At 37.3% G+C, this 26,518-nt stretch overlaps 2 protein-coding genes across 3 annotated transcripts in view; one reads left to right on the top strand and one right to left on the bottom strand.

The window, feature by feature from the left end:
- The first annotated feature begins 292 nt into the window (after window positions 1-292).
- LOC149153281 (F-box protein PP2-B11-like) lies at window positions 293-4,596 on the top strand. 2 transcript variants are annotated; one of them, XM_089439933.1, is made up of 3 exons: window positions 293-683; window positions 869-993; window positions 3,951-4,596. In XM_089439933.1, the coding sequence occupies exons 1-3, from the start codon at window positions 351-353 to the stop codon at window positions 4,408-4,410; spliced, it is 918 nt and encodes a 305-aa protein (XP_089296059.1). In that variant the 5' UTR covers window positions 293-350; the 3' UTR covers window positions 4,411-4,596. The 2 variants fall into 2 exon arrangements, with proteins under 2 accessions (XP_089296059.1, XP_089296060.1); XM_089439934.1 differs by having other exon boundaries at window positions 297-683; window positions 3,999-4,596.
- A 6,891-nt stretch (window positions 4,597-11,487) lies between these two features.
- LOC149153280 (uncharacterized) overlaps window positions 11,488-26,518 on the bottom strand; it is a 50,709-nt gene continuing 35,678 nt past the window's right edge. The window contains exons 2-6 of the mRNA XM_089443766.1: window positions 12,640-12,738; window positions 12,310-12,502; window positions 12,043-12,139; window positions 11,718-11,962; window positions 11,488-11,623 (exon numbers count right to left, since the gene is read on the bottom strand). Of these exons, the coding sequence (XP_089299892.1) occupies window positions 11,619-11,623; window positions 11,718-11,962; window positions 12,043-12,139; window positions 12,310-12,502; window positions 12,640-12,738 (639 nt within the window). The 3' untranslated portion in view covers window positions 11,488-11,618. The remainder of the gene's footprint in view (window positions 11,624-11,717; window positions 11,963-12,042; window positions 12,140-12,309; window positions 12,503-12,639; window positions 12,739-26,518) is intronic.

The following is a 26,518-nucleotide window of genomic DNA, read 5'->3' as shown; positions in this document are numbered from 1 at the left end:
CCTCTTCCATCCATCCTTCAACTCCATCCTTCAACTCCATCCTCTGCCAGCCATACCCCATCCAGCCTCTTCCTTCACCTCCAGCCATCCTCTGCCAGCCATCCTCCATCCAGCCTTCCTCTACCTCTTCCGGATACAAACTAGAATTCTCGTGTAGGAATGAATCCAGTCCAGCTAGAGAATCTAGTCAAGCCCCGCACATTATAGTAAAAATTGCCTACCCAACACCTCAATTATAATGCCATAGTTAATCAAAACCCTAAGAACTTGACCAAAACCATTACCCAAACCACAACTAAAAAGTAACTCTTTTACGTGGCCAAGTCCACAACGACTTATTTGCTCTTTGTATGTTTTTTGAGCAGGTAACCATGGCGGGCATCGGGAACCCAATTGCTGGATTAGTGCCTGATCCTGAACGCAAACGCGAGACAGGTATGTTGGACCTGCCAGAGAGCTGTATATCTGCCATTTTCTCCTTGACTATGCCGCGCGACATTGGCAGACTGTCAGTTGTCTCCAACCTCCTCAAATCTGTGTCCTATTCGGACGATCTCTGGAACAAATTCCTTCCTGAAGAATGCCATCAGCTCGTACCCAGGGCTGACCCCCCTGTCCCAGGTTCAAAGAGAGAACTGTACGCTCGCCTCGGCGATTCAATTCTCATAGATGGGGGCACAAAGGTATTTATATATCAGGGCACTTAAAATTATAAATTTTAACAATTTTTGCTTAGATTTATAAAAATCCTCCCTAAATTTTTTCAAAATATAATCGAAATTTTCATAGCTTTCCATGCAAAAAAACATAATTCTAAAACTACGGCATAATTCATATTCATATTGTTTTCCTGCTGGAACAACAACAGATGGCTTGGCTGGAAGGATCCCCAGCGAAATTAGGTTACATGTTATCTGCAAGAGCCTTAACTATCATTTGGGGCGACGACGAACGATATTGGCGTTTTGTTCCTGGAGACGGACACGACTCCAGGTTTGATTATTAATCTTCTTTCTTTTTATTTTTCAAATTGTTAGTCTAAGGGTCTCCTTCTCTGGTTGGTATTGGCGTCACGGTATTCTGTGATGGCTGCACATGGAGGGAGAGGATTGTTATCTGGTTCAGAAATCATAAACAGACAGCTGTTGGCCTTAGAGGATGATGATGGTTTGGAGTTGTTGGGGGCTAATTTTGCAGTCGACCCTAGATTGTATTTTCCGAAAACGAGGCTTAGGAATCCTACACTGCTCTGCGGGCATGGAAGGCTGCCTTTTTCTCAAAGCGATCCTTCTAACGTGAGTGGAAGCTGGGTGTGAGTCAATGTTTGCACAATGGCGTCTTTTGCCTTTGGATCAATGTTGTGGTTGGGGTTTATCTGAATCATGCGGAGATTACTGGATATCTCCCTGGGGAGCCTAGGTTTGGGATATCAAACATCAGATGCACAGTGGGTGAGAGACACTCTGATAAGGCCTAATGAACGCCTAATGAGCACTTTCTACTTAATGTATTGAATACCCTCTTCGTTTAGGGTTTTCCTGCTGATTGCAATTTGCACTTGCAGGGAAGTTGCACAGATTTTGTCTTTGCTTAGCTTTGTGTGGCAGGTTGAAGTCGTTATGTGGACTTGTGATAACATTGTTAGCTTGCGTCACTTATCTATTCTAGAGTTTTGGTCAAAAAGTTTGTTTAGGAAGTTTTTAGTTTTTATATGTCTCATTTTTCTACACGGAAACCGCTAAAAGTGTCCAGTGGTTCCCGTGCTCCCAGGAGCTTTGGAACTGTATGAGAACGTTCCCTTTTCAGCGGGAGCTGCAATGGGAGCTTGAGAAAGTTCAGGGAGTTTTGAAGACTGTTTTTTTTGGAGTTCCCGGGTTCCCTGGGGTTGGGGAATACAAAGCATGTAGACAAATATGTTGAACTGCCCACAAAACATGAGCCTTTGTTGAAACCTTCGCAAGGAGAAAGGCCAGAGACATTCTTAACACGGATATCCTTAATTGAGAAACTAGAGCAATCTCTTGACGGGTTAAGGAAACTTGTGACACTTCAATGTAAGGGTGATATCTGGGATGTCATGCTGATGAGTATTTATTTTGTTGTTTATGTATATGTATTGCAGAAGATTGTGTGCATATTGTATGTGGCAGTCAATGCTTAACCATTAGAGTTGCTTTACTTTTTCTCATAAGAATAACTAGAGAAACATAGGTAAAATTGTTCCTTTGTATTTTTAAGGCAGATCGTTTCAAACACTGGTCATAGAACTGATAATGAGCTTGACATTTTAATATTTTATATATATAAAAAGGAGAGATTGAGGGAGAGAGACACTCATAGAATATATTTATATTTAAATTGGTTTTAATATTTGAATATTTTGATTTAATATTAATTTTGATTATTATATAATTATATATTTTTTATTTTTATATTTTTAAATTTTTTTATTATATAATATTACCATTCCCGATTAGCTGTTTCTAAATTTTGGGGAAACTTTTAGCGGTTCCCGACACACACGTACCCAAGTTCCCAAGGTTCCCACATTCCAAAAACTCATGCAACATAACATTTCTCCGTTAATGGTTGGTATTGTTTGTATTTGTTTGAAGCCTTTCTTTTGGTTCTTAATTAACACCAATTCTTTTGAGCATTAATGTGGGGTGGTCAGCGTTTGCTATCTTGGGCCTGTGCAACCAATTTTCTTCCATTTCATAATCCAACCATGTTCTTTGAATTAATGTGGAGTTGTCAGCTTTTGCCATCTTGTGCCTCTGCAACCAATCTTCTTCCACTTCATAATTGAACCATGTTCTTTGAGGTTACTTAATCCTTTTTTTCAGAAATTTAGTTATACTTAGATATTTACCACCAATCTACTTCGACTTCAAAATTCAACCATAACCATGTTCTTTGAGATCACTTAACTCTCTATTTAAAAATTTAATCATACTTCCTAATTGGATCTTTCAACTTCTGATGCTTCATGTTCATGCCACAATTTTGTGAGGTCTTTTTGAGTTTCAACTCCCAAGTGTTTATGCATTGGGGTTACTCCCTTCTCGGAGTCTTGTTCTGGTCCTTTGCCAACATTCATCCATAAGGCCCGGGCTATCTATTCAGACCTTGTAGCTGAGACCCAATTTTGAATTTTCAATCTTTTCATACTTCCCTAAATTGCACTTATAAGGGGTGTTGGTGCACATACACCATGTGGTTATGTTTACAGTGATCTAATAGCTCTGTATATTTGAATTCATGTGGTTATGTTTACAATGATCTAATAGCTCTGTATATTTGAATTCTTACTTATTGTTGTTGTTTGGTTAACTGCAAAATTCAACCATGTTCTTTGAGATCACATAACTCTCTTTTTAAAAATTTAGTCATACTTCCTAATTGGATCTTTCAACTTCTGATGCCTCATGTTCATGCCACAATTTTGTGAGGTCTTTTTGAGTTTCAACTCCCAAGTGTTTATGCATTGGGGTTACTCCCTTCTCGGAGTCTTGTTCTGGTCCTTTGCCAACATTCATCCATAAGGCACGGGCTATCTATTCAGACCTTGTAGCTGAGATCTATTTTTGAATTTTCACATCTTTTCATACTTCCCTAAATTGCACTTAAGGGGTGTTGGTGCACATACACCATGTGGTTATGTTTACTATGATCTAATAGCTCTGTATATTTGAATTCTTACTTATTGTTGTATATTTGAATTCTTACTTATTGTTGTTGTTTGGTGAACTACTAACCACCCATTCTTAATGCTGATTATTCCCAGTTTGCTATAAATAAACGGGCTTGCTGTCAATTTCATAATAGATACAATGATTCTGTAGTTTCTTATATTGTTTCGAGTCTCTGTTCTTTTATAATTCCTGTGTTCTTTGTATGGTGTTTAACCGAACGCATGATCCTGGTTAGCTGTCTTTGTTTTTTATCAGAGGAAACCCTCAAAGAGATGATACGTTGACGTTATGGTTTGTGTCCAGATTCGAGGTGCTTGCGGAATTATCAATGGTTTGGTGGTTGGAGGTCCGTGGTCAAATCGACTGCAGGCTTTTGTCTCCGGATACCAACTACAGAGTGGTGTTTGTCCTTAAATTCGCAGAACGTCAGCGTGGGTGGATTCATTATGGGTGGACAAAGCCAATTACTTTTTCAATTACAACGCCAGACGGAGAACAGATGCAATTAGAGGAGCGTTTGAGTGAAAGAAGAGGCCAAAACCAGGGGTTAAATAATGGATGGATGGAAGTGGTTGTAGGAGAATTTAGAACAAGACCTGCAGCATACGGTGGAGATGTCTCTCGCATCGAATTTTATATGAAAGAAGTGTCATGCAAGACTGCGAGAGGTGGGCTGCTTGTGGATGGCGTGAGGATTGAACCTATGCAGACTTAATTGCATTTATAGTGTATGACAATAAATGACATAACCCATCCAGACTTAATTTCATTTATAGTGTATGTAATGAATGACACGGCATTTAATTTCATTTATAGTGTATGTAATGAATGACACGGCATTTATCCTTTTTGAGAAGGAGCATAGTTCATTTTATAAATTGAATTGTATAGATGTATTTAAGTATGGATTTAATATGAGTTTAGAGGGATCAAATTTATGAGAAATTTTTTGGCGTAAATTACAAGGTATTTCATTTGTCGACCCATTTGAAACCATCTAATGTGGTTCATCGTCAGGACAAGTTGAATGAGCAGATCAGGGTTTGCATGTTAAATAGATAGAGCAAAAACTCCAACCAATGTATTCCTTGACTAGGTAACGGCTATATTGACAATAAGATTTAAACATTTGATTCACACCTTTTTTTTTTTTTTTTTACTTCTAATTACTTTACAATATATTCATTTTTTTAAAATTATAATTGACATTATTTTTCTATTTAGAACATAATTTTTAATTTTAACTTTAATTTTAAATGGGTTAAATGGGCACAAATGGACAGATAGACAAATGTACACATCCCCATATTGGGCTGTAGAATAAGCTTCTTGGCTAAAAAATTCTATAAATTGAATTAAAGAAAATAAATTGCTATAATATGAATAAGTGGAATATATTTGTTTTATAAATTTGCTATGCATATTTAGAATGTAGAGTCTATAAATAAGTGAAGTTAAATTAACTTTTTGTACAGAGATTAAGATCATTTAATTTGTTGTATAAAGATTAAGATCTTTCAAAATGTTAGTGGTTTTGTAATATGTGCTCAAATTTGGTAAAGTTCTTTAAAATGTAGAGTCTATAAATAAGTGAAGTTAAATTAACTTTTTGTACACAGATTAAGATCATTTAACTTTTTATATAAAGATTAAGATTTTTCAAATGTCAGTGGTTTTGTAATATGTGCTCAAATTTGGTAAGGTAGAGAAGAAAATAATAATGGTTGTAGTGAAAAGAAGAATGGTCCAATAATATTGAAATTTTGAATTTTTTCAAAAAAATTTAAAAAAGAATATTCTTGGAATATTCCAGAGAATATTCTTTTTGGGCAGCGAATGGCAGGCTGCCATGTGGCAGGCCTGGAGACAGCCACGTGGCCTGGGTGACGTCAACAAAGGTATGTTGGGCGCATATTAAAATTTATCTGGAGGCGGAGAGGTTTGAACCTGCGACCTTGTTCTTGTTAATCCCATGCCTTACCGTTAGTCCAAATCAACGGATCTTGTTTAAGTTGCGGATCAAAGAGCTAAAGAGCTTTGTAGTAAGGTTGGTAGGGCCTGAAGGTGGCTAGGCCCCATTCCATGTGACCCTCGCCCCATAACCGTGGGCCTAATTTTAATCGCAAGCACATAACGATTAATGGGGTACGTGGTCACACAACGTCGATAACCCGTAGGAAACGAATAGTTAACCAACAATTCAACGGACAGTTAAGGTTGGCGCAGAATTCGAGACAGCCTAACCTCTGAGTCCGAAAATGTTGGTCACATGCCATTAATCACAAACAGTTAACTGATAGACAAGTTGGCGGATTTTTGGCGGAGCGCTCCAAAAATGGCGGAATTGCCTATTTGTCGGGGTTATCTAGCAGTTAGCCAGTTTTATTTGGAGTTTTTCTAGGGCAGACTGGAGAAACTTTGATGAGCCATAACTTTGGCTAGAAAAGTTCTTTTTGGACGAATTTTTTATTTATTTTGGGTCTCTTCGACCTTCTGGAGCCATTGGCACAGGTTTCATAGCCATCTGAGGTCGTTTGCAGGTGTTTTTGCTTTGTGGAAGTTCCAGGAGCCATAAGGGCCAAATCAGTTTAGGAATTGCATTGGGAATTGCGCAGCCATTGAATGTGGAACGAAGGTCATTCTTGAAGGTTTTCAACATTCTGAATCTATTTCTACAACTTGTTTTTCCTGTTGAGGCATTCTTCTCACTGTTTAGCTTCAGGGAAGCTTTCAGGGCCACCAGGGCCATTTCAGTGCTTGAGCTGTTTGGGGGCTATGTTCATCCATTTTTGGTGATTCAAAAGTCTATGTTTGCTATTTTCGACCTTCTGAATGGCAGAGGTTTCAGAACCAATTTAGGTCATCTTCACCTTGAAATTCTCCATGCAAGTTTAGAGGGCCACCAGGGCCAATTGGGGAAAGTACTGTGTAAGGTACAATTTCACTGTTTAATGTTTGGGAAAGAGCATGTTTAGTTAATTCCTATCTTTTGATTCTGTATTTATAGTTAGATCTGTCTTTCGAGACATTCATATTCTTGTATTAGCCTTTGTAGCATTTTTAATACAAGAGGACAAGCCTAGTTTGAGAGGTTTGGTCCAACAGATGTAGCCCAGAGGGGGTGAACTGCTTTATCATTTTGATGTCTTTATTTGCTGAAGATGATATGCTAAACAAAACTGATATAAAGTTTTAAACATCGAATATACATAAATTTCATAAACACATAATCACCTATTCAGTTGCAGAAAGTTATTTGTCTTATTCCGCAAGACATCAAACTTCAAGTATGTGTATGTCAAAGACTTCTATCGTGTTTACTTCGTTATTTCTTTAGGCAGAGCCTGTAGAGGGCCAGGTAGCCTCTGGAACTCATCCTCTCTTTAGAGGTGACATGTCCGGTGAATGCCCCTACAGTCTATCTTTGTATAAGAAATAAGAAGTTTTCACATTTTCAGAGGTCACTTGGAGTGTATAGCTCACATTTGAAATTATGGGAAATGGATACCTTGCACCCTTAAACAAGTACATTCCATTTTCAGATCACTAAGGTCGTGTTGTTTCTTTCTCACTTCACTTGCATAATGCCCATACTTCTTGCAATAATGAATTGAGCTTGAGTTTTATCATACCTCTGACCTTGTGCTTGATTTTAACTTGAATTTTGGTTTGGATTTTGAGTGCTACCTATTCCACTTGAGCTTGAAGAGTTGTTGCTTCCGCCTCTTTGGGGACCTCTTCCTCTACCTTTAGGATTTGATATTCCTTTGCCTCTACCTTGACCAACTAAGACTTGCATCTTGAAGTCATGTGCCATTGAAATTTTTTTTTGTTCTTCTCAACCTATGTTCATGAGAAATAAGTGAGGCATGAAGCTCATCCACTAAAAACTACGAGAGATCATTTATCTCCTCTGTGACCACAACAATAGGACCAAGCCTTGCTGCTGAAATTCTTAAAATATTTTCAGCTATTCTCCTTTCTTCAAGTGTCTCATCATGGGATCTGATTCGAGGAACCCGTACAATAAATTGTGTAAAAAATGAGTCTATTGCCTTAGACTCCTTCATACATATGGTTTCAAAATCCCTTCTCAACATGTGCAATTTTGATGTCTTCACTTTTTCCATACCTTGATATGTTTTCTGAAGAATGTCCCATGCTTTCTTATACTTTAATGCTACTACAATCCTTGGAAATATGTGTATTACCTGGAATATGCAGAAGAGGGATTTGGAGTCCTTCCTATTATCTCTCAAAAAAACTCTTTCTTCTTATGTCAATGCATTATATGTTCTTGCATGTTAATTTGAAAGCTCATGAACAAATTCCCTCCTTTGGAAAACCTTCCTTATCAAAAAAGATCGCTCCTAGCCCTTGGAAGAATTTAATTTGGTTAAGGAAAAGTGTATTTTTAAGTTGAAAACCCACATGTGCACAAAAGTATAGGTTGGCTTTAAAGAAAGATTGGGCACCCCTTGGAAGCATATAAATACAAGACAATTCAACCTCATTTGGACACATCACTCACACATTCATTATTCTTCTCTTGGAGGTTTTATCTCTCTTTTCTTTGGATTGACATGTACATGTCTGAAATTGTAGGGTCTGAGCTCACACATGTGAGGAGAAGAAATTAAGTTGGGGTCACATGATTGGATCGAGGAAAATTCAGTTACAACAACAATGTTGATATGGTGTTGCCTGGGGATGGAGGGCTACGTCCACACTCTATGTCACTAGGTCCCTACGACTATGACCTAAAATATTGTTGACCGATGACCACAACTTTGATCGATTTTGGAGACTTTGACTTTGATTAGGTTTGTCTATTGGGCTCATCTCTTGGATATTGTTTGGTTGGTTTTGTTGGATAGTCAAAGGATTGACTTTGACTCTTGATAGATGAATTGGAACATTGTACTCTCTTTTCTAAACATTTTATGACAATCTAATAAGAAGAATAATTTGAAAGGTTTTCCCCCTTGTGGGGTTTTTCCTTGGTCTTTAACCAACCCTGGGGTCTCTTGTTATTGCTCTTGATTATCTTCTATTGTACATTTCATTTACTGTTCTATCTAAAATTTCTATTTATTACTAGAAGATTGATTTGATTGCTAATTGAAGTTAATAATTGGGATAAAAGTGATTGTAACAACATAGAATAGTGGAAAATTAACATGGTATTAAAGCCAAGGTGAAGTCAAGCCCAAGGAGATAATAGACAAGAGCAATCATTCTTGAAAGAAGCTGAAGGAGCCTATTTGATTTGGTCAAGATGCCCACCTCTTACTTCAAGGATTCTGAGAAGCTGGGTGACTCATCAAACTTTGTTGCTTGGAAGATCAGGTTGGAAGTGATATTGGATGAAAATGATGTCTTGGAATATGTGGAAGGAAAGGTTCTTGTACCTTTGGAAAATGCTACCGCTACTACCAAATCCAAGTACAAGAAAGGTGAGCTCAAAGCCAATAAAATTTTCATTGATGGTTTGCAAGATCATTTACTTATTTATGTTGGTAGCTTGAAGAAGTCTAAGGATATTTATGACAAGTTGGTCGGGATGTATGAGGTCAATAACTTGAATCACATCCTCTCCTTGAAAAATCAACTCAAAGAGATGAATATGAACAAGGGAGAATCCATGAAATCCTATATCATGAGGGTATCCCACCTAAGGGATCAATTGCAATCTGTTGGTGAACAAATATATGAAAAAGAACTAGTGGTGGTAACTCTTCAATGTATTCCTCCTATTTGGGAAACCTTCATTACTACTCTAAGAAACAATAATGTTCTTCCGACATTTGATGAGTTCATTGGTAAATACAATCAAAATGAAACCATGATGATTGCCAAAGGAAGGACTCAAAAGCATGACGAAGGAGAACCATCTGAATTTGTTTCTCAAGACAAGAAGAGAAAAGGAAGAGGAAGATCATTCTATCCAAGAAGGCATCCCCCTGAATCAAAGGACTCCCAGAGAAAAGGAAGTAGAATTGAATTCTTTAACTACCACAAGCATGGTCATTATGCTCTAGAATGCCCAAAAAAGAGAAACAATTCAAGATCCAATCACAACAACGATTGAGGCTTCAACAATCCTAGGTTAAATGATCGAAGAAGAGGAGATAATCGAAGAAGAAGAGATGATAGAAGAAGAAAGGATGATAGAATAAGAAGATATATTCTGAATGATCTAGAAGAAGGCCATCGTCGTCAAAAGAGGTCAAGGAACTCTAGGTATGATAATAATGTAGTTGCTAGTCAATATGAATATATTCTTATTTATACTCTTTCTAGTTCTTCCCCTCTAAATTCATATGATAATTGGTTGGTAGTTAGTGAGGCTTCTAGAAATTTCCCTAGATACCAGGAATTCCTCTCAAGCCTGGTTGAGACGGAGACAAATTTGAAAATCATCCTTGGATACAATATTACTCATCTTGTGAAGGGTTTTGATTCTGTCAAAGTTCAATTGGACTTCGGTGAATCCATTCTTCTTCATGATGTTATGTATGTTCCGATACCAAAGAAGAAATTGGTATCTATATATGCTTTGGAAGACAAAGGGGTGAGAGTAGAATTCATAAGCAGAAAAGTCCTCACCTGGCCTATGGAATCTCGCATGAGAAATAATTTTACTTTGGGATCTTTAATTGAAGGAATCTATAGAGTTAAAGGAAGACCTTTGTTGGTAATGGTTCATGCCATCAATTATCAAAGTGAGCTATGGCATCAAAGGTTGACACATAAACATTATGAAGCCCTACCAAAATTGAAGAAGTTAGTCTCTGAGATGCCTGATGTTCAAGATAGTCATGATGGAGAATGTTTGGGATGTGCTAGTGGAAAGGAGACAATGGGACGATTCCCCTCTAGAAGAATAAGACTATTGATATTCTTCAACTCATTCATTTTGACCTATGTGAACCCATGCCAATGCACTCTATTGGTGGACATCTCTACTACATAATCTTTATTGATGATTTCTCAAGGAATGCATGGATATACTACTTAAATCATAAGGATGAGGCTTTCGATATTTTCAAGGATTTTAATATGTTAAATCTATAGGCATGGCAAGTATATCATTTTGTCTATAATCTCATGTAGAAGCATGCATGTTATCAATGAGTACATATTCTAGTTTCTATGATATGTAAACTCTCTCCTATAGATGGGTTTTTCTTATTTCTTCTTAAATATCTAGGTTACTTTTGTTATATGGTACTTGTATGCAAATAAATGTTATGTGTACCAAGTAGAATACTAACAAATGAGCACAATTTTGGATATATTGTAAATATGATTAAAGTCATTTGTATAAAGAGTTTCAAGCATTGTTTAATAAGTGTATATGTAGAGTTATCGTAGAATATTAAATTTAAGATTGCATTCTCATATGGTATCAATATATGTACTTGATCATTAATTGGCAACAATTGATTAATTAAAATCATTTTTTAGCTAGAAAAAGGTATGTGTATGTTTACATGCATATACTATTTGTACATATACATATATAGGATACATATGTGTTTGTATATATATTCTTTTTCACACAAATCACCATGTAGAAACATAACATATAATCATGTGTATATATGAGAGAGATGGAGGAAGGTAGATTACATTTACTGAAATAGTAAAAGGTACGATTTTGACTAAAAAATGAATCAAAGAAAGTTTGTTGATAAAAATCATGTTTAAGAGTATCCATTCACCCATACTGGAATTGAATATATTAATGTTTCTAATATAAATGCTACAACTAATGTAAACAAAACATATGGAAATGCTCTCCATGGATGACTACTTTGATACATAGCATAAGCTTCCGCTACAAATGTTGATACAGTACTCATGCAACCTAAAAATCCAAGTTCAAGTCCCCCTAACAACAAGTTGGAATTCTTCTCCTTAACCTGCATTAGAAACATTTCGAACATTATGATAATGAATACTATAAATGATAATTAATTATAAACAAATTTAGAATGGTATGTGAGAATGTTATACCATTAAATTGATCAATGATAGAGCAGCCATAAGACATGTTGCAATAAGATTTGTGAGTAGTGTTCCCACTGGTAACCATTTCAAATGCTTTTGCTTTCCAATTCCTTGGCCATTCAGGCGTGCTAAAAACCACCTTATCCATACACCAAATGGTCCAACTACACATGCAAACCATAACTTCGTTCCATGGTGGGAAATAAAATCCATATTTGATAAAACAAGGCCCCCTATCCATAATATTCCACCTATAGTAAAAAATATAATCAAACCATATATGTGACATTGATAATGAGTGGTAGATGGAATATGTATGAATTTTGGCCACCTTTTCTTATGTTGGTCATGAATAGATGCTCTCTTCGATTTCAACAATTCCGCAGTTCCAATTCCTACTAACAATGACATATAAGCAAGTTCCATTCCTGTCATTTTCAAAATAATATATATCATATATTGGCATTGTAACTATAAACAAACTTTAGTTAAAAAAATGTAAGTGTTAAAGATATATGGATATAATTATAAATAAATAACTATTAATTTAATTCAAGGTACTAGACAATGAACTATTATCTCCATTTATATACATTACCTAAAAGGATACCAATAAAACCACGCATCCAATGCCCTTTAGTTGTTAAGTTTACCATTTCTTGAATCCAGGCTGTGAAAGTAGTAATGCTTCCCATTAACCCAGTTGATAGACCAATGGCTAAGACTTCAGAAAAATGAGCAATATCTCTTTTGAACACAACTCCAACCCATCCCATGAAAAAGCAACCAACCTTGCAAATAAAACATAAGTTAAGATGAGTCTAAGAAAATAATAAATTTATTATAGAGATGATTGATTTATTATATTATTATAGGAATCAAGTGTTTATAATACTAAAGTTGTAGGAAAAATCAAGTAAATTCTTACCATATTTGATGGAAGATCAATATAAAGAGGACTATGAATATTTGTAACATTTGCTCCATCAGGTCCAAATAAAACTTGCAATCCATATCTCGTTAAGACCTACACCCAAGGAAAACACAAATCAATCACCAAAGAAATTTTTCATTAAGTTATAAACATAATTTTCAAATTTCAGATTAATTTTAGAATGAAATATATATATATATATATATATATATATATATATATATATATATATATATATATATATATATATATATATATATATATATATATATAACAATTTTTTTATATTTATAAAGAAAATTTACAACGTAATTTTATTATATATTAGCCATTTTAGTTTAAATTTGTTGAAGATGAACTTTATGTGGAGAACAATGCACCATGCAGAAATTGGGCAGTGCAAGGAGCAATTCCCTCCTTTGGGAAGCCCTTCTCACCCTCTAGAGACCCTACTATCCCTTGGAAGAATTTAATTTGCACATGGGAAAATATTATTTTTAATGTGGAACCATGTCATCTCAAAAAGTACAAGTCGCCCTGGAGGAGGAAATTCAAACCCAAAGACCACATATAAATAAACACCATTTGGTATCACTTGGAGGCATCATCACACATTCAGTTCACCTTATCTTGGTTAAATTAAATCAAAAAATTGTAGGTCTAAGTTCACACATGCGACAAAGAGAGAGGTGCTTTTGTTGACCAACGTTGATTTTCTGTTTGGGACTATTTTGACCAACGTTGACTTTGGAGGGTTTGACTTGTTTTGACTTGGGATTTGGTTCTGTTCTTGGAGACTGAATTTAGGAGAGAGAAGGCCAAATTTTTTTGGGCACTTTGACCACATTTGACCGCAAGCTTCAGGAAACTTTGATTGTAGGGTTAACTTTGACATTGACTAATTTAGAGGCAGCTTTTTGTGACTATTTTGACCAAATTTGACTGAGGAAAAGAGGCTGAATTATTTGCTACCTTGACAAAAAAATTTGGATCACTTTGACCATTAATTGTTGATTGGTTAGGGTAGAGTTGACTACTATTAACTTTGACCAAAAATTTCAAATTTGAAGTTTGAACAGATTTGACTTTCTTGCTCATATTTGATTGGATCTTGGTTGGTTGATTTGGCTAGTCAAGGATTTGACCTTTGACTCATTGTTGATGTACTTGGACTATGTATCTCTTTGCTAAAAAATTGATGGTAATCTAATAGAAGAAGAATTTGGAAAGGGTTTTCCCCCTTGTGGGGCTTTCCCTTGGTCTTTGACCAAATCTTTGTCTCTATTGTTCTTGGTTGTCTTCTATTGTGCATATGGTTTTATGTTCTATCTACAATTGCTTACTATTACTGGGTGATTGAAAATATATTGGATAATTGATTAGTATAGGAAGAATAATTGTTATAAGTGATTGCTACAACATATTACATTGGAAAATTAACATGGTATCAGAGCTAAGGTGAAGACAAGCCCAAGGAGATAAGAGAAATCACCCTAGAAGATTTCTTATCTGCTAATGAAGATCACTTGATTTGGTCAACATATCTACCTCATACTTCAAGATTGAGGAGAAGCTAAATGACTCATCAAATTATGTTGTTTGGAGAACTAGGTTGGATGTGACTTTGGATGAGAATGATGTCTTGGAATATGTTGAAGGCAAGGTACCTGAGCCTTCAGATAATGCTTCTACTGCTATCAAAGGCAAGTACAAGAAAGGTGAGATTAAAGCTAAGAAAATTATTATTGATTCTTTGAGAGACCATTTGATTATTTATATTTCAAAGTTGAAGAAGTCCAAGGAAATGTATAATAAGTTGGTTGGGATGTACGAAGTCAAAAACTTGAGCCATATTCTTTATTTGAAGAATCAACTCAAGGACATTAAGATGAACAAAGCAGAAACTGTGAAATGATACTTCATGAGGATATCCCAACTCAAGGATCCACTGATGTTTACTGGAGAAATTACATTTGATAGAGAGATAGTACTAATTTCACTTGGAGGACTCCCTCCAATTTGGGAGACATTAATTACCACCATTAGCAACAATGACATGTTTCCTTAATTTAATGAGCTATTGGGCAAGTGCACTCAACAAGAGACCTAGATGATTTCTAAAGGGAGAATTCAAAAGAATTAGAGAAATTTTGAGGTCTAAAATGGGCCTCCTAAGGAATATGAAAAATAATAGTGCAAATAATAAAATAAGATTAGACTACTTCATCAAGCTTTGGAGGGAAAAAAAAAAAAAACTACTTTTTCAACTTGTATTTTCAACTTATTTACCTATGGTTTTACTCAAATTTTGAGCGGGAGCACTTGTTGGATGTGGAATTTAATTTTACATCCAAGGAGTACCCATGTTGCATACTTTCGATGGACCCTACTACATAAAAAATGTGAAATACATGAAAAAATGTGATTAATCATGTTTTTTCATGTATTTCACATTTTTTGTGTAGTAGGGTCCATCGAAAGTATGCAACATGAGCACTCCTTGGATGCAAAATTAAATTTCACATCCAACAAGTGCTCTTGCTCAAAATTTGAGTAAAATCGTAGGGAGATAAGTTGAAAATATGAGCTGAAAAAATAGTTTTATTTTTTATTTTTTATTTTTAATCTTTTTACCTTTTTACTCTAAAAATGATGAATCATCAACACCATCATATTGAATCCTATTGGTTATTATAAATTTGATTTTTGTTGTACATTTTTGTTTTGAGGCCTATTTTTGACCTCAAAATTTCTCTAATGCAAGAAGGAAGCCCTTTGCCTTTGCCACCCAAGCTAAGAAGAAGATAGGAAAAGGAGGTCCAGAAAAAATCAAGGATTCAAGAGCAACAATCAAGGATTGAAGAAGGACACATCCAACATAAAATGCTACAATTTTCAAGTATGGTCACTATGACCGAGATTGTCCAGAAGAAAGAAGTGCTCTAAGGAACAACTGCAATCTTAGGAGGAAGAAAGGAAGATCCCCTGCCCGAGAGAAGACTCATCATCCTCCTAAAATATCAAGGAACTTAATATATGATAACAATGTAGCTACTACTCATTCTGAATATTTTCTTATTTCTACTTTTTATAGTTGCTCTCCTCCAAATGCATTTGATAGTTGGTTGGTAGATAGTGGGGCCTCTAGACACTTCATTGGCTGTCGTGAAGTCCTCTCAAACCTGGTTGAGAGGGAGACAAATTTGAAGGTCACTCTTGGGGGAAATTATACTTATTTTATGAAGGGGTTTGGTTCTATTTCATTTCATTTGGATTTTGGTTAAACTATACATCTTTAGGATGTTCTAGGATTGAAAAAGAATATTGTGTCCATATATGCCTTGGAGGACAAAGGGATGAAGGTTGCTTTTATAGATGGAAATATCCTCACTTGGCCCATGGAATCTAGCTTGATGGGTGTCTTCACCTTGGGATCAAGAATTGAAGGACTTTATAAAGCTAATGAAATATGTTAAAATTGGCAACTAGGGCCAAACTCCATGTGGGTCACATTATTCATGGCTGATAATATTTTTCCTAGATTCCTCTCATCGAGAGGTGTAGGATTGATCTAAATATCATCCGATTCTGATAAGTATTTATGGAGATATGAATTTATTTTGATTATTGACAAATTATCAAAGTCGGCCAGCAACTTATGTAGGCTCAGACGCCCAACAGACACATCTATTCACCTTCAACGTTTGGATATAAATACAGGATGACTCCTCCTCATTTGGTCACTCACTTCTCATCATATCTCTCTCTCTCCTGCGCAGAAAAAGAGTCTCTTCTCTCTCCTGCGCAGAAAGGCTCTCTCTCTCACCCGAGCCGAAACAGGTCGTTCGAAGTCTTGGACTGGTGCACGGCGAAATCTTGAACTGGTGCACAACGAAGTCTTGGACTGGTGCACAACGAAGTCTTGGATTGATGCATGGCGAAGGAACTGTTGCATGGCGAAGTCTTGGACTAGTGCACAACGAAGTCTTGGACTAATGCGCGACGAAGTCTTGGACTGGTGCATGGTGAAGTCTTGGACTGATGCGCGGCGAAGTCTTGGACTGGTGCACGGCGAATTCTTGGACTGGTGCACGGCGAAGTCTTGGACTGGTGCACAATGAACGACTCACCGGTGGAGACTTGACGAGTTCGATCTAGGGTTTACTGCCCTAGTTTAGGGCTGATCTAGGGTTTGCTGCTGCTGATATAAATCAGATCTTTGTACTATTTCTCTCTGCTAAATTATTGAAGATAAAAGAAGATTTGATCAAAAGGTTTTCCCATATTGGGGTTTGTCCCTGGCTAGCCGTCACATCTTGTGTCTCTTGTCTTGGCTTGTTTTCTGTTGATCGTTTAAATGTTCTATCTGCACTTTACTTAATGTACATGTGATTGTTAATCTGTGGATAATAATAAGAAAGATAAGTAAACTGCTCTAAGCATAGAACATACCATAACTTAACATGGTATTAGAGCTGAGGTGAAGACAAAGCCCAAGCAAGAGGAAGAGCAATCACCGAAGAGGTTGGGAAGGCTATCTGAAAGAAATCATGGGGTCCTCAACACACTTCCCTGCTGAAGACAAACTCCGTGAGAAGTCTGACTATCACGAATGGAAGATGTCTCTCGATCTAACATTGAAGAACAGGAAGTGTTGAACCATGTGAGAGGCAGAATTGTTGAGCCTCCATCAAATGCATCCGCTGCTGCTAGGAACAAATGGATCAAGAAGAGGACAACCATTCAAGAAGGGAAGAAATTCCAGGTATGAATCTAACACTGCTGACAATAAGCAAGATGAATATTATCTACCAGCTGCTCTATCTACTACTGCTCCCCCAAACTCGCTGGGAAATTGGCTTATTGATAGTGGTGCCTCAAGGCACTTCACTAGTTACAAAGAAGCTCTCTATAATCTGGTAGAGAAAGAAACCAACCTGGAAATTGTTCTTGGAGACAATTCAAAATATCCCGTGAAAGGCGTAGGAAATGTCACTCTTCAACTAAATCAGGGTAATACCATCCACTTACAAGATGTATTATATGTACCTGATCTCAAAAAGAACCTGGTGTCCATTTCGACAATGGAAGACAAAGGCTACAAGGTGGCTTTCAGCGATGGCAAGGTACGTGTATGGAAAAATAACTTTAAAGATGCTTTTACTCTTGGGTTTTGAGTTGATTCATTATATCAGGTCGAAGGAAGTCTGTTGGGTGTCATGACTTGTGACACATCTCTTCAGTCCAAATTATGGCATCAGAGGTTTGCTCACCTTCATTATAAAGCTCTACCTGATGTAAGAAAAATGGTAACTGGGATGCCCGAGTTTAGATTAGAGCAAGAAGGTGTATGTCCAGGATGTGCTGAAGGGAAGCTCAAAAGAGGACCATTCCCCTCAAGCCAAAGCAAAACCTCTGATATATTGTAGTTGGTTCACTGAGACATATCCGGTATGATGCCCGTGAACTATTTGAGAGGATATTTATATCACCTCACTTTTACAAATGATTATTCTCGCAAGACTTGGATGTATTTCTTGAAAAATAAGAATGAAGTGTTCTCCTAGTTTTGACACTTCAAAGCCTTGATCGAGAATCAAATCGAAAAAAAGATCAAGATCCTAAGGACTGATAATGGGACTGAATATGAATCCAATGAGTTTCATGACTTTTGCAAAGAGGTTGGCATTAAGAAGGAGACCACTACACCCTATACTCCTGAGCAGAATGGTGTGGCGGAAAGGAATAACGGTACGATTATGGAAGCTATCCATGCTATGCTCCATGATCAAAGACTTCCAAAGTTTCTATGGGCCAAAGCTACGAACATCGTTGTATATGTACAAAATCGATGCCCTCATCAAGCATTGGGTTCCAAAAATCCTGAAGAAATGTTCACCGGTAAGAAACCTGGTGTATCTCATTTTAGAATTTTTGGAAGCCTGGTATATTTTCATGTGCCGAAAGAGAAAAGGAATAAATTGGGTGCATCTGGAAAGAAAGGAATCTTTGTGGGTTATAGTGAAAATACTAAGGGCTATAGAATCTATGTAGCTGGTCATAGGCAAGTCGATATTAGTCATGATGTCACCTTTGATGAAGATATGGCCCTTAGCAAGGTGGACAATCTTCCTACTTTGAGGAGCACTCAAGAAGCTGACACCAGGGAACCGAAAGAAAAAGAAGAGGAGACAATGCCCGATGAGGAAGAACCGCTGGATCCTATTGATCCTCCTCCACCTGAGCCCTTCTCTTCAAGGAAGAGGCCTTCATGGCTTAGGGGGACACTTGATGATGCTGAAGGACACACAACACCCTGAGGAACCTTCCTGAAAGTAACAAACCGAACAGGTATCAGGGATACCTAACCATCATGAGCACGATCATCCAAAATGAGCATCCAAAATGAGCCTTCATCATTCACAGATGCCATCAAGCATCAAGTATGGAAGGATCCTATGACCGAAGAATATGAGTCTATTATGAAGAACGATGTCTGGGATGTAGTCCCCAGACCCCAAGACAAGGAAATTGTCACTTCAAAATGGTTTTACAAGATAAAGCATGCAGTTGATGGAAGTGCGGAAAAGTATAAGGCTTGTTTTGTCGCTTGTGGCTTCTCCCAGAAGGAAGGTATAGACTATGACGAGATATTTTCACCTGTTGCCCGATATACCACCATCTACTCGATCATAGCCCTTGTTGCTTCGCAAGGATGGAACCTACATCAGATGGATGTCAAGACTGTGTTCTTACATGGTTCGATCAAAGAATAGGTCTATGTGGAGCAACCTGAAGGACTTGAGATTCATGATCAAGAATCTCATGTGTGCAGGTTGAAGAAGGCCCTCTATGGGCTAAAGCAAGCACCCCGAGCATGGTATGAGAGGATCGATAGCTACTTGATGAAGCTGGGATTCATTAGGAGTGAAGCCGACCCCAACCTTTACTTTAAGGTTATAGATGAAAAGCCTCTCATACTGATGCTATATGTTGACGACCTCTTTCTAACAAGTGCAGACCCTCTCATTCACGAATGTAAGAGGGAGCTGGCTCTTGAGTTCGAGATGAAAGACCTAGGACTTATGCACTATTTCCTAGGACTGGAAGTCTGGCAAAAACCAAGGGAGATTTTCCTATCTCAAGGAAAATATGTGGTGAAGATATTGGAGAGATTCGGCATGGTGGACTGCAAGCCTTTAACCATCCCGATGGAGCTTGACTTCAAGAAGTTAAGCGGTAGTGCTACTAGACCTGTTTTACGAAACACCACTGAGTATCATCAACTCATCGGAGCATTGATGTTCCTAGTGAACTCCTGTCAAGATATATGCTTTGCAGTCAACACGTTGAATCAACACATGGTTGAACCTCACCACATACATTGGATTGGTGCCAAGAATCTGCTAAGATATCTTCGTGGCACAATTACTTATGGGTTAAGATACACTGCCAGAAATGTGAGACTACTTGGATATACTAATGCTGATTGGGCAGGCAATGTGGTGGATCATAAGAGCACTTCCGAGTGCTGCTTCTCCTTGGGATCTGCTTCGATATCCTGGATGAGCAGGAAGAAAAATTCTGCGGCTTTGAGCACCGCCGAGGCAGAGTACATTGCTGCTAGCATGGCCTCCTATGAGGCAGTCTGGTTACGAAAGCTCTTCAGTGAGCTGTTTGGATTTACATTGGATACCACCTGATCCTATGTGACAACCAGAGCAAGATTCGTTTATCAGAGAATCTCGTATTCCATGATCTCTCCAAGCATATCGATATCAAGTACTACTATATTTGTGACATGGTGCAGCGAGGAGCTATAAGGCTCCAACATATCGGTACAAATGAACAGGTCGCCGACATTTTGACAAAACCCCTAGGAAAGGTCAAATTTCTGACTTTCTGAGAATGACTTGGAGTTGTTTAGAGACCCTCTTTTGAGGGTCAAGTATGATGTACTGAGCTCTGGGAGCTCCAGGGGGACGCAGGGTACTTCTTGGAGCAACATATGACCACAAGTTAACTCACCATCCCCTGTTGGTGCACTTTGTACAGGGTAAAAGGTTCAACCTTCCCCTAACACCCCGTGGCGACTATGGAACAAGATGATTAGTTCTCCTGTGGGCCAGGATGATTCGTTCTCCATGGCGATTGTGGAATAGGATGATTCATTCTCCTGTAGGCCAGGATGATTAGTTCTTCGTGGCATCCACTGGACAGGATGATTCGTTCCCCTGTGGACAGATGATTAGTTCTCCTGTCGAGGCATCCTACCCATGCAGTTTGGGACTCATGGGAAGTACCCCTCATTTAATCAATGAGCAGGGAAATGAGGATAGGGACCATAGTAGTTCTATCCATTGATGCATCGTTGTATCTACTGTACTCCCTATGCTAGGATGACCTCCATTGATCTGGGATCAATGATACTAGTCTGGGACTAGTGAGAGTGGTACACCCTCTAAAACTGACTTCGGGTCAGTAGAGGACTGGTTTGGGACTAGTGAAAGTGGTACACACTCCAGACTAACTTCGAGTCAGTGGAGGATGGTATGAGACATCCTCGATCACTTTTTCTTCTGCATAGTTCGAGCAGAGCAGAATAGAACAGAGCATAGCAGAGCAGAGCATGGGTCAAGATGTACAAGGCAGTGCATTTGATGGATGAATAGTAGCGACGGTCAAATGAATTGCAGATGGAGTTCTCCCTAATTGAGAGGGAGTGTTAAAATTGGCAACTAGGTCCAAACTCCATGTGGGCCACCTTATTCATGGTTGATAATATTTTTCCTAGATTCCTCTCGGCGAGAGGTGTAGGATTGATATAAAGATCATTTGATTCCAATAAGTATTTATGGAGATATGAATTTATTTTGATTATTGACAAATTATCAAAGCCGGCCAGCAAATTATGTAGGCTCAGACGCCCAACAAACACATCTATTCACCTTCAACGTTTGGATATAAATACAGGATGACTCCTCCTCATTTGGTCACTGACTTCTCATCATATCTCTTTCTAGCCCGCACAAAAAAAAAGTCTCTTCTCTCTCCTGCGCGGAAAGGCTCTCTCTCTCACCCGAGCCGAAACAGGTCGTTTGAAGTCTTGGACTGGTGCACGGCGAAATCTTGAATTGGTGCACGGCGAAATCTTGGACTGGTGCACGGCGAAGTCTTCGAACTGATGCGCGGCGAAGGAACTGGTGCACGACAAAGTCTTGGATTGGTACACGACAAAGTCTTGGATTGGTGCACGACGAAGTCTTGGACTGATGCGTGGCGAAGTCTTGGACTAGTGCATGTCAATTTCTTGGACTAATGCACGACGAAGTCTTGGACTGGTGCACAGTGAACGACTCACCAGTGGAGACTTGACGAGTTCGATCTAGGGTTTGCTACCCTAGTTTAGGGCTGATCTAGGGTTTGCTGCTGCTGATATAAATCAAATCTTTGTACTATTTCTCTCTGTTGAATTATTGAAGATAAAAGAAGATTTGATCAAAGGGTTTCCCCATATTGGGGTTTGTCCCTGGCTAGCCGCCACATCTTGTGTCTCTTGTCTTGGCTTGTTTTCTATTGATTGTTTAAATGTTCTATCTGCACTTTACTTAATGTACATGTGATTGCTAATCTGTGGATAATAATAAGAAAGATAAGTAAATTGCTCTAAGCATAGAACATACCATAACTTAACAAAATACCAATTTGAGCATTAGTTCATGATAGTAATCATCAATGTGAGTTGTGGCACCGAAGATTTGCTCACCTTCACTATGAAGCATTGCCTAAGGTGAGGAGGATGGTTTCTGGGATGCCCAAGATTCATGTAGATCATGAGGGAGTTTGTCTAGGATGTGCAAGTAGAAAGAAGAAAAAGGGACCATTCCCTTTAAGCAGGAGTAGGACCACTAATATTCCACAACTCATACATTCTGATCTATGTGGACCCATGCCAATGATTTCACTTCGTGGCTACCTATATTACATAATCTTTATGGATGATTTCTCCCAAAAGTCATGGATTTTCTTCTTGAAACATAAGGACCAAGCATTCAACATGTTCAAAGAATTCAAAGCATTGATAGAGAATCAAACAGGGAAAATAATCAAAATCTTCAGGTTTGATAATGCAGGAGAATTCATTTCAAATGAGTTCATTAACTTTTACAAGAAAGTTGGAATCAAGAAGGAGACCATCGTACCTTATAATCTTGAGTAGAATAGTGTATCTGAACAGAAGAATAGGACTATCATGGAAGCTTCCTAAGCCATGTTGCATGATCAAAAGTTGCCAAAGTTTCTATGGGGAGAAGTTGTTAACACAATGGTCTATGTTCAGAATAGGACTCCTCATCAAGACTTGGGTGATGAGACTCCCAAAGAAGAATTCATAGTTTGATGCCCGAAATTGGACAATTGAGGATTTTCTTTGGCTGCCCCATCTACTTTCATGTGTTGAAGGACAAGAGGAACAAGCTGACATTAGAGAAATTTTGAGGTAAAAAATGGGCCTCAAAACAAAAAGGTACAAACAAATTCAACTTTATAAGAATTAATAGGATTAAAGATGATGATGTCAACCATGGGGGATGATTCACCATTTTTGCAGTAAAAAGGTAAAAAAGATTTTTTTTAAAAGTACTTTTTCAACTCGTATTTTCAACTTATCTCCCTATGATTTTACTCAAATTTTGAGCGGGAGCACTCGTTGGATGCAAAATTTAATTCCTCATCCAAGGAGTACCCATGTTGCATAATTTTGAAGGACCTTGCTACATGAAAAATGAGAAATACATGAAAAACATGATTGCAATCACATTTTTTCATGTATTTATCATTTTTCATGTAGCAGGGTCCATTGAAAGTATGCAACATGTGTATTCATTGCATGAGGAATTAAATTCCACATCCAATTATTGCTTCCACTTGAAATTCGAGTAAAACCATAGGGAGATAAGTTGAAAATACGAGTTGAAAAAGCAGTTTTTTTCCCTCTAAAATTTGATGATGTAATCTAATATTATTTTATTATTTCCACTATTATTTCATAATATTCCTTAGGAGGCCCATTTTAGACCTCAAAATTTCTCTAATGACAGCTCATGGGGTTGATGGAACTCTACACTATAGGGTTGGAGGATCCTTGTCATTTGATAAGTGGGTATTCCCTATCATGATTGGGACTTGTTAGAGTATACCCTAGTATGCATCCGACCCACAAGCTAGGCTTGGTTGGATTGCCACTCATCTGGCCAATGAGTGAGGAGAGTGCTTAGGTCGGAGGATCTTTACCCATGGAAGATGCGTATGGTAAATTGATCTCCCTATGTTCGAGATGCATGGTGTTGAAACCACTTGATCACTAAGGGTCAAGTTGGGTGACATAGGGTTTGGAGGATCTTTGTCACTTGTAACAAATTGATCTTCCTTATTGTCAAGATATAGGGTTTGGAGGATATTTACCCCAAATTTAAATTGATCTCCCCTAATATCTGGATGGAACTTTTCAATTAGTCGGTTGGATATAGTTTTGGAGGATCTTTACCCAGAGGTAAATTGATATCCCCTAATATCTAGATGGAGCTTTTTAATTAGTCGGTTGGATATAGGTTTGGACGATCTTTACCTAGAGGTAAATTGATCTCCCCTATGATTATTCTTCTTATTTAGGTTGAGAGTGTTCAACAAATGAGCAGATATGAGCAAGAGATGAGCATAGACGAGATATAATATGATGATGGTGGGACATTTTAGATGAGACTTATGATGTAGTCATTAATTCCTCCCTAACAGAGAGGGAGTGTTGAAATTTTGCAGGGAGCAATTCCTTCCTTTGGGAAGCCCTTCTCACCCTCTAGAGACCCTACTAACCCTTGGAAGAATTTAATTTGCACATCGAAAAATATTATCTTTAATGTGGAAACATGTCATCTCAAAAAGTACAAGTCGACCTCGAGGAGGAAATTCAACCCCAAGACTACATATAAATAAACATCACTTGGAAGCATCATCACACATTAATTTCATATTTTCACGGTTTGATTAACTCTGAAAATTGCAAGTCCGAGTTCACATGTGCAAAGGAGAGAGAGGAAATTTTGTTGACCAATATTAACTTTATGTTTGGGACTATTTTGACCAATGTTGACTTTGGAGGGTTTGACTTATTTTGACTTGGGGGGTTTGGATTTGTTCTTGGAGGTCAAATTTAGGAGATATTTTGATTACAGGGTTGACTTTGACTGATTTTGAGGCAGATTTTTGTGACTGTTTTGACCAAGTTTGACTAAGGGAAATAGATCGAATTCTTTGCTACCTTGACCGAACTTTTTGGAGCACTTTGACCATTGACTGTTGACTGTTGTTGAATTTGACCAGAGATTGCATATTTGAAGTTTGAGCTAATTTGACTTTCTTTCTCATATTTGACTGGATCTTCTTGGTTGGTTGATTTGGCTAGTCGAGGATTTGAACTTTGACTCATTATTGATGTACTTGGACTATGTAACTATTTGTTGAAAATTTGATGAAAATCTAATAGAAGAAGAATTTGGAAAGGGTTTTCCCCTTGTGGGGTTTTCCCCTAGTCTTTGATTAAATCACTATGTCTCTATTATTCTTGGTTGTCTTCTATTGTGCATATGGTTTTATGTTCTATCTATAATTGCTTACTGTTACTAGGTGATTGAAAATATATTGGATTATTGATTTCTATTTGAAGAAGAATTGTTATAAGTGATTGTTACAACATATAACATTGGGAAATTAACACATCCTTGGTACACTATCTTTGTAGAAATTTATATAATTCAGTATCTATGATGTAAGAAAACGAGAATCCAACATATTCTTATGGATCCATTATTATGTCAAGGGAAAGATACAAATATATATATTCTTACTTTCATTTTTCACAATTGGGGTGAAAATGTTGCTTATTATTGATAGTGTAGTTATATTAGAGAAATTTTGTGGTCTAAAAAACAAAAATGTACAACCAAAATCAACTTTAAAAGAACTAATATGACTCAAGATGATGATGTCAGCCATGGGGGATGATTCACGATTTCTGGAGTAAAAAAAATATTTAAAAAAAACTACATTTTCAACTTGTATTTTCAAATTATCTCTCTTTGGTTTTACTCAAATTTCGAGCAAGAGCACTCGATGAATGCATAATTTAATTCCTAATCCAAGGAGTACCCATGTTGCATACTTTCGATGGACCCCACTACACGAAAAATGAGAAATACATGAAAAAAACGTGATTGCAATAATGTTTTTCATGTATTTCTCATTTTTTGTGTAGCAGGGTCCATTGAAAGTATGCAACATGGGTACTCCTTGGATGAGGAATTAAATTCTGCATCCAACAAGTTCTCCCACTCAAAATTTGAGTAAAACCGTAGGGAGATAAGTTGAAAATACAAGTTGGAAAAATAGTTTTTTCTTTTCTTTCCTTCTAAAATTTGATGATGTAATCTAATACTATTTTATTATTTCCACTATTATTTTATAATATTCCTTAGGAGGCCCATTTTAGACCTCAAAATTTCTCTAATGTAACCTTACAATCTATTGGCTCTTTTGTTTTTATCTCGTTATTTTCCTTTAAATCTTATCTTGGTATGACAGCTATAATGTCCATATCCATTACAAATGTGTAAGCAAATTGAGGAATTTGGAATTACGCTTCATTGGTAGTTAAGTTCAACACCTAAAAAGGAGAAGATGCATTTGAATTAAAGATGGTGTATATGGCATGCTCCACACATGTGGTGATGGTTATAACTATTTTGTTTATGTTTTATTAGGAAGGAATGATTAAAAAGCATAGTTACTCCCTCTCTAGTCCCATTTTTTTTCAAATAAT

This window comes from Pinus tabuliformis, chromosome 9, assembly GCF_031772625.1.
Source record: "Pinus tabuliformis cultivar Carrire ecotype Pingquan chromosome 9, CPIR1, whole genome shotgun sequence".
Lineage (NCBI taxonomy): Eukaryota > Viridiplantae > Streptophyta > Pinopsida > Pinales > Pinaceae > Pinus > Pinus tabuliformis.
Note: the sequence above shows the minus strand (reverse complement) of the source record. Positions and strands in the feature narration are given on the sequence as shown.

Coding starts and splice junctions, on each gene's coding strand:
- LOC149153281 (XM_089439933.1), top strand. CDS start 351: ATGTTTTTTGAGCAGGTAACCATGGCGGGCATCGGGAACCCAATTGCT. Junction 684..868: donor TCATAGATGGGGGCACAAAG/GTATTTATATAT, acceptor GAACAACAACAG/ATGGCTTGGCTGGAAGGATC. Junction 994..3,950: donor GGAGACGGACACGACTCCAG/GTTTGATTATTA, acceptor GTTTTTTATCAG/AGGAAACCCTCAAAGAGATG.